The 16,230-nt window shown below is 36.2% G+C and overlaps 1 protein-coding gene across 2 annotated transcripts in view; it reads left to right on the top strand.

The window, feature by feature from the left end:
• The first annotated feature begins 6,162 nt into the window (after positions 1 to 6,162).
• Positions 6,163 to 16,230, top strand: part of Sim (bHLH transcription factor single-minded) — a 76,007-nt gene continuing 65,939 nt past the window's right edge. For both annotated transcript variants that reach the window (XM_076441761.1, XM_076441760.1), the window contains exon 1: positions 6,163 to 7,267. Coding sequence is in view for 1 of the 2 variants with exons in the window: in XM_076441760.1 (XP_076297875.1) it covers positions 7,252 to 7,267 (16 nt within the window). In the remaining variant the exon portion in view is untranslated. The remainder of the gene's footprint in view (positions 7,268 to 16,230) is intronic.

The raw sequence follows: 16,230 nt of genomic DNA, 5'->3' as shown, positions 1-16,230 counted from the left end.
TCGTCACGACAGAGAATAAATAATTATAATCCATTTACCTACGTCACACACCGACGGTCGATATTTGTGTCAACCTTTAGTCTGGAACAGATCCTACATCATCTTTAGCCTCGATCAGAACCTACATCATTTTTACTTTACTTACAGACATTGCATCCGACGAGATAATAGTATCTCGTCGGTGTTGCATGGTCTGTGTTATGTAAGTTTGACAATTTTAATGTAGATGGCGCCACCAATTAAAACAAGAGACTTTTTTCCGTGTGGATTCAAGCCTTGTTACATTTCTGTTGTTGTTAAGCTTAATAGCTATAAAGATATTTAATAAAAAAAGACTTTTTGCTACAAATGATCATGTCACCATTTTTCTTAGGTGTCTAGTGTCGAGGAATATTCATGCCGTATTTCAGCGAACTACTTTCTAAAACAATCTTTTACAAGATATACAAAATCATAAAAAAGCACTTCAAAACTTTTGACCCTTATGTGAATAATCAAAATTTTCTAGGATATTCAATCATGTTGCACTTTATAATTTTAACGCATACTCTTATGCCCCAGATACAAATTAATTTATGGTCAATATCTAAGCAATAAATTGCGATCTAGTATAATAATAATAAATAATTTTTCAATCTATGTATATATGTTTGATAGATTTTCTCGCGCGGATTAACTTTCCTATGTTAGATTTTATTCGTTTTGTTAACCGTTTTTAAGAAGTATATATTTCTGTTATTTTTCCCTCGAGTGCCTGAATTTTATTCCATAATTATTGGAATATCACAAAGATGCTTCCATTAGAAATTATATTAGATAAATTTCTACACACAAGCACATATTGTTATAAAAAATGTGAAAAAATCTAAATGAATTAAATTATGTTAATTTTGTGAAACAATAACGATTTGTGCTCGGTCCGCGTTTAGTATTACGAAACTTGCGAAGTATAAACTATTGCTTCAATAGAAAGTATAAGAGTTGAAATATGTACAAAAGGAAAGTAACTTTGCAAATTAGTAAAGTAGGGCAATAAAAGAGTAGAGAGTAGAAATAAATAGATCGTAGAATGTTATGCAATAAAATGTAACTTTGTTCAATAACTGTAACTACTGTTTCAAACTACAGCTACTCACCTTTGCAACAAATATGTATAAAGCATAAAAGCCGTCTAGTAACCAAATCTGTGAAACAACCAAATTCAATAGAGTTTCGTGGTTTTTCTTAATATTATTGAGAGATTGAAGCGTACAATTACGGTTTTCCACTGAAAACAATATCATACAAAATTGATTTCTCGAGGGATTTAAGGCACGTGTCAATTATTTATACATATAAATCACAGTTGCTACGAAAAAATGATTATCAATTTTCGTTGAAGGAGTATACGCTATAAATGAGTAGCTATTTTGCATATTTGACCGAAAGAAACTTGAATGTAATCAGCAGACAGCGGGTCTTTATGCAAAATAAAAATTTTCTATCTGTATTGTAGCAAAACGGAGTGAATTAGAAATGTATTTTTTTTCCAGATATGTTTAATAGTTTGAAAACAATAGAACAGTAGTTTTAAATTCTTCTAATGTTTTTATATTAGGCTATTTATTTTCATAAATGCATAAAATCCGCTATCTAGTAATCAGAGTAAAACACTGCACAAAAGCATACGAATAGAGCGACACTGTTTGAGACGTCGTTCCTTTTGTAAAACGGTCTTGTATTAATGTCTTGACCGTGAAATACAAGTTAAACAGGTGAAAGCTGGAAATATCCAGCTACAGATTTCCGTTCCGAGTTTTCGTGTGGTGGCATAGTAATTTTGGCGTGAGAACCTGTTACGCCGAACAGGCTACGTTCTATCGCAAAATGACCAACATCTGGAAGCGATTTTCATGTCGTAAAATCTGTCTGGCTACCTGCCGACCGAGCACAGCTACCCGCGCGTATAATTAAAAATACAACCGTAACGAGAATTTCCAGGCGGATTACTACCATCCCATGAACAAATATACATATACCACGCCATTTTTAAAATAAATATGCGTTGCCTCTCGTGTAAACAACTTAAGTATTCAAGGAAACCCATTTTCTAAATAAACAACCGACGCCTCTCAACTATACATATATATGGGAATATAATTTCCTATATTTATAATTTTATTTATATATCCCAATTTATATATAATTTTAAAAAATCCATATGAAGCTGCACAATTATCATACATGTTACCTACAAACATTTTGCATTTGGTTTGTATAATTTGGAAATGAATTCACGGACTTCCCGAAGATCAAGTAATACGTTGTTAAAAGGATTATGTCACCCGCGAAAGGATATTTTTTTTTCTCCTAGATAAAGCAATGAATCGTGTGATTTTACGTGTCGGAATAAGATGGTTGAAACAATACGAATTCTGGATAGTAAACAAATTCGATGGATTAGTTATTAGTTAATGATACGTTAAATAAATATTAGTTTCATTATAAATTGTCTAGTTCTTTTACTAAATATTAAATGATATATTCTAGGAGAAAATGAGTGAAAATTAGTTTCTTTCTAATCCGTTTCTAAGAGAAAAATGTAAAGAGATTAAATTATCATGACAGCACATTAGGACACTTGTCGATCTTTATGCATTTATGGCTTATGAACATGTTCAAAAACGGCTAGAATATAAAATACGATAGGATTTTGTACATCTTTCATTACTTTTTGATGTACAAAGGCTGTTCCCATTAAAAATAGGATTTTATTTCATTCCACTTTCTTGAAATTTGTCGACAAAAATTGGAAAATGCATAAACATCCGCGGTCTGAAGATAACAATAGGGATTGCTAATAAAAATTGGTTCAGGGCTGAGGTATAGTTCAATCTTTTCTTGAACCGCTCTATCAAATTTTTAGATTCTGTACCGTACAAAAATCCGACATACAGTGGCCCACGTATTCGAACGTCCTTTAAATCGGAATAAATTTTGAGAAATTCACCAAGCGACATATTTGTGTTTTAGCAATTAGATCTATATTAGTTATACACAAGAGTTACAAGCGGTTGAAAGTGGTGACAATCGCGTTTTTTCACGACTTATGGTCAACTTCTGTTTGAAATCCACAGAGTCATACATTTTTCGATGCGTGTCGTTCTCTCTACGTCAAATGATTTCGATGAAATTTTCAGCATGTGTACGTAGATCTACAAAACACATATTTTAAATTTTCATTACGAGGTTAAATGAAAAGGTTTTCAAAAGTACTTTTTCATTTTTTCATGTAATTCCTACCAATTACAATTTTTCTAGTCGATCAAAGAGGGTCAAATCACTTATCGTAATCTATCAAAACTTATTCTTTGATAATAAAAATAATTAAAATAGAACTGAATACGTCTCAGAGAATACTTCAATTTTTACGATATACTCTTTATAGATATTAAAACTAAATACTAATACATATAATCATATTTAGTAGACTGCGGATCCTTATGCATTTATGGAAAAATTGATCCGTTTAAATATAAAACAGTAAAAGATTAGAAAAATTTAAGAACATTGTAAATACTGCTTTTAATGTAACAAAGTCATTGGGGGATAAAATCAATTTTTGTTTTACTTCTGCTTTGCACAATCAATGCAAAACATTTTTATTTTGCATAAAGATCCACAGTTGAAGTTATTCCTATTTAAAGATCATTTGAATACTTTCATGGGCCCCACTAAACGTGTGCTTCATAAAAGCTTCATAAACGACGAGTTTTAGCATCGCGTTTCCTCTGAAATTGCTAATGACAATATTTTCCACGTCAAATACGCGGATAGTTATAATGAAAAGTGCGATTTGGGTTTCATCGAATGTTTTCTGCCGGAGATAGTTCTACATATTCATATTTCTGAAGTAAAAGGTTCCGTTACCGACCGGTGATTATTGCATAATTTTGAAAAATCTATGGTACATGGCTAAACACTTTTTAATGGGATCTTCAATAGCAACAGCAATTTTCGTTGTGAACTAACAAGTCATAGTTTCGTTTCATAGGATTCACGTTCTCATTTCTCAATAATACAAAAATGGGGGTCTATCAGTAGTCAATAACGCCAGATAAAAAATCGATCTAGGGCGCCATCGCCCTCAGAAGTTCTATTATTTCGCCTCGTAAACGAAAAAATAAGACTTTTGATGGCGATAGCGTCGTAGATCGATCTTTTATCTAGCGTTTTTAACTACTGAAAAACCCCATTTTTGACTACGATCATAACTTCTGACTGAATTCGAATTACTTCCCGATTTTGGTGCCATCTGAAAGAGCGTTCTTTTAGTTTTAAGAAGAGTCGTGAGATGAGCGCTCTAAGAGTTTCCAGTCCTATGCAACAATTTGGAGCAATATGGCGTGCGAGAAGCATCATTTGCGTCACTGCTTACTCTTTGCATTCCAGCTTAGGAAATCAGCTGTTGAAGCTACTAATTGGGTTGGCAAGAAAGTAATTTCGGTATTTTAAAGTGAATTGAAACCTAATTTTTTTATTCAAGCAATAAACTTTCACTAATGATGATGACTTGGCATCGCACCTGGATCAGTTTTTGGCCGATGAAGACTAGAAGTTTTATGAGCGCAGAATTGTGAAGCTACAAACAAAACAAACAGAACAAACAAAATTGGGGTTTTTTATTGCACCTTGAAATACCGAAATTACTTTCTTGCCAACCCAGTAAAATGGTTTGTGTGGCACTTGGAGAGAACGCTGTATCTTACAGAACTTGCAAAAAGTGGCACCAAAGATTTAAGGCCGGAAATTTTAATTTGTAAGGCGACGATCGTTCAGATGCACCGAGAAAGTATTGGGTTGGCAAATAAGTTCGTTCGGTTTTTGTGATTTATTCCACTCTAAAAAACCGAACGAACTTATTTGCCAGACCCAATATAATGACGGTGAGTTAGAGAAATTGCTCAACGATATCCGACCCAGGCGCAACAAGAATTGGCAGGAAGATTAGGAGTCATCATCATTGGAAAAAAAGGGGAAAGAACTTATTTGCACACCTAATATTATCGAGAAATGAGAACGCGAATCCCGCACCCTTGCAATCCCGGAAAAAGGAGTCTACTCCCTCAATACACTTCCGGTAGGTAAAGCGTTAATTGAAAATCGCGTATCGCGTGATATGAACAATTAGCATATCTCTGTACGTCGATATACACGTAGCCCAATGTATGTTTATCGCGCAGCCATTTACAACAGAGAAAAGAGTTAACCCGGCAGTAATGAAGAGGGGACGGAAGAATTTACATGGAGAACAGCGGAAACTTACCCTTGGGCCACCGGATGGTCAGAAAAGTGCGAACAAAAACGCACACAATTCCGCACACACCATTCGCACACAAGCACGTCGGGTCTCGGCTTGCGCGTTGCGCAGGAGCAGGAGCAGGAGCATTGGAAAGAGAGAACACGATAGAAGAGGACCGTCTAGGGAGAGAGGCAGCAACGGAAGCGGCAGCAACGACATGTTACAGAGAGCGTTGAGCGGGACGGGAAGGAGAAAGTGTATGCGTGGATGATTGTGTTGGTGAGACGGTCAGGTAGGGGTAAGTATATAGAGGCTGCGCGGGGGGGCGTGGCTACTAGGGACCACCCAGCCGACCAATCGAGTCGGTAGGCGTTATCTTCTTTGTATAACAACGCTTTCGTGTAACACATAGCTCAGTGATTCTCAACCAGCATCGAGTTAATTTCGTTCGGATACGTTGTATTGTTTGCTCGATTCGAGCATTTCGCAAACGATAACGTCCTCGATCGATAAACGTAGGTATGTAAGTACGATCGGCCGTGTTGCGTTGATTTCGAAATAGCGATCGGCCGGACGGATGGAAAGAAAGGAGACCGCGATACGCGATTTCCCTATTAGCCCGATGAAAGCCTTTATCACTTTGCGTAGGGGCTGGGAGGGAGGGAGGGAGGGAGGGAAGGAAGGGGTGTGAGTACCGCCTACGTTAGAAATCACTGACAGTGGCGCAACTCTGGAGCTTATGCGGCTGCGTTTCTGCCACGGTAGCTTTTCCAGGATTGCGATCCGGGGAATGGGAGGGAGGTGTACGGTGGGACAGAGACAGAGACACGCGAGAAGAGGGAGAGAAAGATGAGCTAGAGCGAGAAAGATGGAAGAAAGGGTAGCAGGTTGGAGGGACGCTGGTCCACGCTCTACGGGGAGTCCAGCGTGCACCGTGCATCCAGTTGTATACTTAAATGCGTACGGCACTGTTTTAATAGTACACACGTGCAGCCACGGTCCAATGAATTGATCTCGCGAGGTGAATCCCCTCGGGATAAAAAAGATGCCGCGCCATCTTTGAGAGCTCGCCACCCGTCTCTGGAGGGCTAACGCGCGCCTTTTCAACCGTGCACACCGTCAGACGTCGGATACATTTTTTCAAGTATACTCGCAGATTTAGGGCTAGCAGCTGTGTGTATTTCCAGAGGAAATCGTTTGGATTAATTTGTTCGGCGATGGATAAAGAAGAGCTTGCTAAACGACCTGCCAATCAAAATCTATTGACTTGTAACTGAAAAGACACTGCCGCGTTCTTTGTTGGCTGTGCTCGTACAACATCCGAACAATTAAACACTTTATTTGTATACATTTCGATGCCGTAATTATTGTTCCCACCAACAGGCGGTTATTTGTGTATACGGTTATCGAGAATTAGTATTGTACTGTAAATACCAGACAAAGTGTTCACGTTTATCTTCGACGACGAGGTTCCGTCGGCCGGGTGTAAAGTGTATGAAGAAGAGTGAGGAGAGCTTGTCGTTCCGAGAGAAACAGGAGAACGAAATGCGCGGAGAACTTTCAGTGTGAGAGATCAGTGAATATTAATTATATTCTTTTGTACGAACTTCCAGTGGTTCCGTACGCGAAACGAGATTATTATTTAATTCATCGAGATTCCGCCGAAGGCGAACATTCCGTTTCCGTCGTTGATGTTGCCGGAGTTGATTGTAAAAGTTCGATGATACACCGATGTGCGACGGACGAAGATAGTGTGAATGGCAATTACGTGGAATAATGTAGCCGACAGAGTCAGTTCACAAGAGAATGACAATAAGAATGGATGGAATTCCGTGAAGGTCCAAAGTGTGTCAAGTACTGCCGGGCTTGATAGAAACGTGCGTCTCCTTCGAAGTTCCTGCCTCCAAAATCACTGTTGCACCGAGGGAGACTATAATTGGTCTTCTCCCCGGTGAAATGCCGGAGAGGGCATGATTTTAGCCAAAGGTTTGTAGAACGACGCGTTCTCGCATGTAAATCACAGTCTCGTACAATGTATAGGATGTTCTCCTCCCTTTTTCTAGATATTTTTACAACTTCCTTTTTTAGACATTAATGCTTGCGCACTATCGCAGCTCAATCGGAAAGAAAATGATCATTTTCTCAAATTGATATTTGCCTTGGTGAATTCTAGATACAGTCATTTTATTGGGTCGGCAAGAAAGTGATTTCGGTATTTTAAGGTGAAATGATGATGACCTGGAATCGCACTTGGATCAGTTTTTTGCCGATACGGACCAGAAGATTCATGGGCGCGGAATTGTACAGCTACCAGAAAGAGATCATCGAACAAAATGGAAAATATTCTATTGATTGAAGTTCATTGCTTGAATAAAACAATAGGGTTCTATTTTACCTTAAAATACCGAAATTACTTTCTTAGCAAACTCAATAGTTCAATGAATTGACACCTGCGAAAGAGTGCAGGAATTTATACGCAACAGGATACATTCAATTAAGTTCATTTAGCATTGTTGTTGTATTCTGTTTTACACGTTTATGTTAAATGAGTCGGTAAAATATAAAATAGTAAAAAAGTTCAATGAAATTTTAACAACGTTACTTTCAACTTATTCAAATTATTACAGAGAAACAGAAATTTATATTTGACTCCTGGAGCCTTATAATTAATGCAGAAAATGTCTATTTTGCCATAAAGATCCGCAGTCTAGCTATGACCAGCGATGTACATACAATCTACATATACGTATACACTACGTATCTATTTAATTGTCTTATTTTTTAGTTAATAGAACAAATATAAGTTTCACAAATATAAATTACAACAAAGTTTAGGAGCTATATTTAATGTAGTTAGTAAACAAAATTGTTTAAAATAAGTAGCAGTCAAGGAAATGTCATTTGTGGTAAATTTTCAATGAAACACTGAAAATAGTAGGTAAAATTGTCGGCAACAAAACTGGAAAATAATTCGGAGTGCAAAGGGTTAAGAAAGAAAATGAATTTCCATTCCACTTCAGTTTGTTGAGGTGAAATTACATACATAGACGTGAATTACATACATGAACTGAGATATACAATATTATATTATGATATGTATCTCGTGAGAGAATAATGTGTGAAAAAGTAGTAGCGAATCAGAGAACACGTAACGACTAGTTACATAGAAATCGTATCTACACTGTTTACCCTTTCACTACATATCGGATCGATACAAACGCAACGATTTAAATGCTCAGGTGTAATGTGAGTCAATTGATCGGATGCTGGCAAATTGTTTGTCTATACCCGTCGAATGTATCTGAATATCACGTTACGATGCCCGCATGCTCTTGCATGGGAGAGACCTAAAAATCTCTCACACACCCCTTTTTCCAATGTTCCTTGAGAAATCGTTGCGACTACCACTGGATCCTCCTTTTCAATTCCTTTATGCAGCCCTATATCGAACAGATTAGGTTGTAACATAAATAAGTCCTTCTCATATGTGGAACATGATCACCCATAGTATTTCTCAGACTATTCTTACGTATGCAAATATTTAGATAAAATATTCATTCTGACTTTCCAGAACACGATTCTAACAATATTTCTATTAAAAATCTGGCATAGGGTTGAATGAAAAATGGGCCAAGTGACCAACGAATGAACAGTTTCTAATGAATTCCTATCGAGTCACATTAAAATACTATCTAACCCAGACCTAAAAATCTCTCACACACCCCTTTTTCCAATGTTCCTTGAGAAATCGTTACGACCACTACTGGATCTTCCTTTTAAACTCCTTTATGCAGCCCTAGTATTCAGTCTTACTTTCCAGAACACGGTTCTAAGAATATTTCTATTAGGAATCTGGCATAGGATTGAATGAAAAATGGGCCAAATGACCAACGAATGAACATCAGTTTCTAATAAATGAACGGAGGTACCCCAGTGAATGATAATTATCCAAGCAAACTTATCGTAAGATTATTGAATCATATTAAAATACTATCTAACCCAGACCTAAAAATCTCTCACACACCCCTTTTTTCAATGCTCCTTGAGAAATCGTTGCGAGTTACCACTGGATCTTCCTTTGGAATTTCTTTCGATCGCACAGATTAGGTTGTAACGTAAATGAGTTCATCCTTCTCATATGTGGAGCATGATCACTAGACTGCGGATCTGTATGCAAAATAAAAATGTTTTGCAACGATTGTGGGCAACAGGAGTTAAATAAAAATTCATTTATCGCATAATTGATTTTTTACATTGGAAACCTCATAACTGGACTGCGGATCTTTATGCAAAATAAAAAATGTCTGCTTTGATTGCAAGACAGAGGAGCGAAATAAAAATTTCTTTCTTCTTTTAATTATTTTATTAAGCTGAAACTAATAGATTGTGTGTGTGTGTGTGATGTCTTTAAATCTTTTTAACATGTTCACTGCTTTAAATTGTGCCTACCCATTTTTGTGACAAATGCATAAAATCCGCACAGTCTACTCATAACAATATTCTTAGATATTTCTAATCTTTTACTGTTTTATAATTCACTAAGTTTCACCAAGTCTAATGATCCCCAATATATTTCTTAGTCTATACTTACGCACGCACATATTTAAATAAAGTATTCGTGGTAAAATGAAAGGAGCCGAAATTTAAAGATCAGACAATTCTATTCTTCAACAGCACCGTAGACCTAGGTAAAACTGCAGGTGAAACAGTCGTTGAAAATGTTGAGATCTCCAAGAATCATCTGTTCTGCAAGTTTCACCTAGAAATATTTCGGTTCAATTAATTCCAGTTCAATTAACCCTTCGCACTCGAATGGTGACTCTGAAGAGCCACTAGAAATTGCTGTAGCATTATTTGAAAATATTGTTAACATTACTCAATGTGTCGGTATCTAATCACTTACTAGACATTTAACACTAAACCTACCGAGCCTTAAAAGTAACTGGAACATGCTCCCTTATAAAAATGGCAATATTAATTTGATTTAGACTTTGTGCGGCTCCTATTGTAATATCTGCTTTATTGAAGATATCTATACAACAATTTCTTATCAAATAATTGTTATTATTTCAATAAGTGTAAAATAAAAGATCTGGAAGGTTTAGTGTTAAGTATTGTACGAGGTATTACACCAATTTCGTATCCATAAAATTTGAAAAATCATTCGGAATGGAAAAATCCTAGGTCGGAAGAAATGTTAAATTTTCGAGTTAAAATAGAGCTCCGAGTGCAACGGGTTGAAAAATGCAATAATATAAGATCGAGAAGTGTTCAAATGGCCCATTATTCCTGCGACGAACAATTTTTCTTTCAGTCTCTCGTTTCGAAGGTGAAAACAGTAATTAAACCCGTACAGGAGGACTGTTTTCGTCGATAGACCGGAGAGCGGGACAGCCGCGCTCGGTAAATTAACAAGTCGCAGGCACGCGTGTCCCTTTTCACGGTTCAACGCTCACTCTAATCGCTCAAGTATCCCGCCGACGAATCGTTTAGGAAAACATGCTCGTTTCGAGGCTACGCGCGCGAAGGGGTTGAAAACCAAAATTATTCCCAATAAACGAGGAGACGTATCGCCGCTGATTCCGAAGCGGTAAGGGTGTGAGAAACAGATGCAACCAGATAGATCTAACTTTTTGACAGGTTTGTAGCGCGTTAAAGTAAATAGAAATGCGTGTGCTACGTGCCGCGGCAGCCGTGAAGGGGCGTGTAGTTTCCTGAAGTCATTTGTAGAAGTGTCCGGCTCTCAAACGTGATCCTTTTCCGTGTCCTGATCGGTACCCTTCCGTGAGCCATGGAACGAAGAAGACTTATGCCTACGCGCAGCTGTCTCGGACACGTAAATCTCGCTCTAACAACCTCCGTCGAGCGCAGCTTCTTTTTCTCCTCTACCTACTCCATTCATAAAAGCGGTTGCAGTATTTTTTTCGAATTCACTTCTTCCAGAAACACCCACATTAATAATACGGACACGACCTTGCGTCCTTTGACTTAACCGTAGTTTTTATCTCGTTTACAAATCGTTTCTTAATGCTTGCTTTTGGTACAGCTTCGGTGGTTCTAATTAGGGGGAGATACAAGATTTTATTTATGTACTACAAACATCATTTACATGGTTAGAGCGTTGAAATATCAAACATTTTTTAGCTCGTCTGCACCACGCAGCTTAACCCTTTGCACTCGGATCTATTTTAACTCGAAAATGAAACATTCCTTCCGTCCTAGAATATTTCCATTCTCTATGATCTTTTTCATTTTATGGATATGAAATTGATATAATCACTCGTACAATACTTAAATGTTCAGTAATTGATTAGTAGACAGTGGATGTTTATGCAAAGTAAAAACATTCTATCTGAATAGCAACAAACTGGGCTGAGATGAAAATATAATTTCTTTCTTAAAATGTTTAAGAGGTTGAAAATGATGTAACAGAAGCATTCAATTCGTATAATCTTTTAAACAATATTTTAAATAATGGCACAGCAATTTGTAGTAGTGACTGTGTCACCACTCGAGTGCTAAGGGTTGAAATATCGCCGGTTCAAGCAGAATTTGTAAACGGAAAGAAGCTATAATTTACAAGCCACTTTTAATTAGAACAACTGGTAAAATGAACATCTCAAGTAGCTAATAATAGCAAGATTGTAGAGACCATGGCAATCATTGTGCCAACTGCGCGAGTGCGTAGCGTACAACATCCTGGCACGTGCATAAACAGTTCTTAGGTAATTCTGACGTTCAGCTCCAAAAACCAATGAGTCCGAAAATACTTTGATTTTTCAGATAGAGTTCGGAGAAATCTATTTTTCATCGTTATTGACAGCTAAGATAATTGTCCCCAGCGTGGAAAGATGCTTCAGCAACATTCTTGCAATTAACAACCATAAAACTTGCAAATTATCTTAATGCAAAATATTTATTAGAATCAAGAATTCGTACAAATGTAAATTGTTTAGCAATTAATATCGCAAGGTTTCTAATAAATTAGATATTTTTCGATCTACCATGTCTTCTCATGAAAATACCGAGCTGTCTAAAACTAATTTTAAATTATGTTCACGTTCTGTTTTTCAATAATTTTATCATTTTTGAGATTTTATTAGGTACAACATATCCTTGTTCTACAAAATTAAAATAAATTAAAATTACTTATTATATTAAAACTAAACTTAAAACAAAAATACCAGAAAATTATTGTGCTATAAATTATGACTGGACTTCCGAAGTTTATACAAACTTACATTCTTGATAGAATAATTGAAACAAGAATACAATTTTTATTTGGCTCCTGTGTCCTGCAATCAATGCAAACATTTTTTATTTTACATAAAGATCCGTAGTCTATTGATTAAATACCAACATATTTAACAATGTGGACAATATTTTGGATAATGGTACAGCAATTTTTAGTGGAGCACTCTGAGTCACCACTCGAGGCCTACGGATTAAACAGATGATAACTTAGATTGCTACACATCGTGAACAAAATTTTGTAAAAATTGCAATTCGTCGGAATTACAGAGAAAATATTAGTAGCTGTTGTTTACAACTTTTTTGTGTTCTATATTGAAAACTTTAAAAATATGTAGTGTAGATCTATATCGATTATACATATTTTGAAAATTTCATGAAAAGCAGTTCTTCATTATACAATAAATAAAGAGTTAAATTGAAAAATACCTCTAGAACTTCAAGATTATCTGACGGATAGTATCTGCTTATGCCCCCCAAAAGGTTTAGCCTCATGTGTCCAATAGTTATTCTGAAAAATCATTTGTTTTCACCGTCGTTACACGAGGAGCGAAACTTCTAGTTCTTCGATAGGCAATAGGAAGAAAATGAAATCCTTATTAAAAGTTTACCTATTCGTTTCGGAGGCTCGTAAAACCCGTCGATACATACTTATTTTGAAAATTTCATCAAAGCCAGTTCTTCATTGTACAATAAATAAACAGTTAAACTGGAAAACACCTCCAGAACTTCAAGATTTTCTGATAGATAGCATCTGCTTATATTCCCAAAAAGGTCTAGCCTCATCTGTCCAATAGTTATTCTGAAAAATCGTTTGTTTTCATTTCCGTTACACGAGGAGTGAAACTTGAGTTCTTCGATAGGCAATACGAAGTCAATGATATTCTTATCAAAAGTTTACGTATTCGTTTCGGAGGCTCGTAAAACCCGTCGATACATACTTATTTTGAAAATTTCATCAAAGCCAGTTATTCATTGTACAATAAATAAACAGTTAAACTGGAAAACACCTCCAGAACTTCAAGATTTTCTGATAGATAGCATCTGCTTATATTCCCAAAAAGGTCTAGCCTCATCTGTCCAATAGTTATTCTGAAAAATCGTTTGTTTTCATTGCCGTTACACGAGGAGCGAAACTTGTAGTTGTTCGATAGGGAATAGGAAGAAAATGAAATCCTTATCAGAAGTTTACGTATTCGTTTCGGAGGCTCGTAAAACCCGTCGATCGACCCTTCAGAAAAGCGACGGTTAAAAAGGAGTAAAACAGAGAGCAGCTTTGTGTCTCGTCACACGAGAACCCCGGGCGTAAACGTGGGTTGCGATACAAGCAGCGAAGTAACTTTTCGAAACGAGAAAGCGACGCGCGACGAGGAGAGAAAACTCCGAGCTCCCCGAGGCGTAAAAGTTTGTCGGTGTCGGTGACGTCGACGTCGGGTTACCCCTCTACCCGGGGGTGATTTGTGTAGGAACGCGGTTTATGGGCGCCCGTATTTGCTTGCCTGATCCCGGGCGTTGAACGGCCAAGGCGTGATTTAACGACGTCGACAAATTTGATTTGTTTCCGATACGAGTGCAGCAACGCGAGAATAAATAAATTTTCTGATCGCGTTTAGTTCTACACCGGGAGAGGCGGGCAGGATAATCGTCAGTGTACTGGCCACGGGAAAATCGAAACACTTCTCGAAGCGATAAAAAAATTTCATTTTCAAGGAAATTTCTTTACCATTCTCTTTTTTTTGCAGCATCAAATATTTATTGCAATTCGTTTTCCGTCGTGTGGTTGTCCACCAAGTAACGTTGTTTCATTACTTTTGTTATTTTGTACAAGCTTGAAACACAGTCCAATTAATTGTATGAGCATCTAAATGCATTTATGAAGAAATTAGTTGCGTGAAATATAAAATAGTAATAGATTAGAAAAATTCAAGAATATTGCAATGTTGTTTTGAACGTAACAAAGTCATTATAAGGGATGAAAACAAATTTTTATTTTATTCCTGCTTCTCACAATCGATGCAGAATATTTGTATTTTGCATAAAGATACGCAGTCATTTTTTATTTTGTAAGCAGCCTTTATGCTTGCGTACGAGTCGTGCCAATTTATTGAACTTCGTAATTAAGCTGAAATGAACACAAGATGTACTCAAATATTTTTTACACATGTCCACTGTTTTAAATTGTACGTACATATTTTTGTCATAAATACATAAAATTCGCAGTCTACTAATCGATTACTAACCATTTAAGTATTATTGAATGCGGTATTATATCAACTTCATAACCATAAAATGAAAGAAAAATCACACGGAGTGAAGTTTTCCAGGCCGGAAGAAATGTGATAAAGTTTGATAACTTCCTTCGTGCTTATTTAATAAAAACAACATAGTAAAATATCAAGTTTGGGTCGTGGAAAGAAACTAAGTGAATATGAAACACACACGATATTGAAATTAAAGGAAGAACAACATTCAATTACACAAATATCAAAAGTTGTAAGTAGAAGCCGAAAGTTATTATAAACTTATTAAAAATTACAGTTAAAAAAAGAAGCGTTGTGGGCGCCCAGAAAGTTTAACTGCCCGTGAAGAACGTGCAATATTGAGAACAGCATTAATTCGAGGATGACTGCGAGATAAATCGCAGAAAGTGCCAACGTAAACAATGTACGCCGTGTTTTACAAAAATACAAGCATTTAGTATTTAGTACGACGAAAATCGCAGAAGAGAACTTGGTTAAAGAAGGAGCACAGCGTTCCGCTTAGAATTTGCCGAAAAGCATATAAATGTGAGAACAAAGTGATCAAGAGTTATATTTACTGATCGAAAATGATTTAATTTGGATGGTGCAAACGATCTAGGTTATTACTATCATGATTTCAGAAGAGAACAGCAATTTTCTAAGCCGTCCCCAAATGGGAGGCGGCTGCGTAATGATTTGATCGGTATTAGATATTGAACTAAAACAGAAATCGAATTTATAAAAGAACGGATGAATATAGTGAACGGAATATTGAAATGATAAATGAACAACAAAACATTATATGCTGTTAGAGAGAATTTCTGGAAATAAATAAATTTTACAAAGAAATACTTTATTATTCGTGTTTTGGAGTGGTCAGCAAGATCTCCAAATTCAACATTATTGAAAATTGTTTGGGGACATCTTACCAGACTCGTATAACAAAATGGCAGACAATTCCAAAATATCAACGATTTAAAACCGTGCATTTTGGACGAATGGGAGAATATTAGCCAGAACAGTATTAAAAAATGGTGTAAATCTTTATCAAACCGAATGATTGAAGTCGTTAGCTGTAAAGGAGGTCCTACAAAATATTGAGCATGGATTTTGATTGATTAATTGTGTTATATTTCATGTTTTTCGTTAAGTGTGCTATCATTTCATCCCTCTATGTATATTTCGTTAATAATTCTCATTCTTCAAATAAAAATATATAGAAAGCTTCATTTCATTCGTATGTGTCACGAAAGGCACACTGAAAATATGTGTATAAAAAGAGTTGAATTTGTAATATTTAATAAACAGAAATTACATTAATTTCGAAGTGTGCCATTTCTTTGTCTCGGAAAGTACGGTTTCCTCAATCAATGATGGTTTGCTCAACGTGTGTATCTCGTTGATTAAAAATATATTGGAGTACATCAAAACAAAGCATATCAAAACGTTTTGTTGCTT

This window comes from Lasioglossum baleicum, chromosome 17, assembly GCF_051020765.1.
Source record: "Lasioglossum baleicum chromosome 17, iyLasBale1, whole genome shotgun sequence".
Lineage (NCBI taxonomy): Eukaryota > Metazoa > Arthropoda > Insecta > Hymenoptera > Halictidae > Lasioglossum > Lasioglossum baleicum.
Note: the sequence above shows the minus strand (reverse complement) of the source record. Positions and strands in the feature narration are given on the sequence as shown.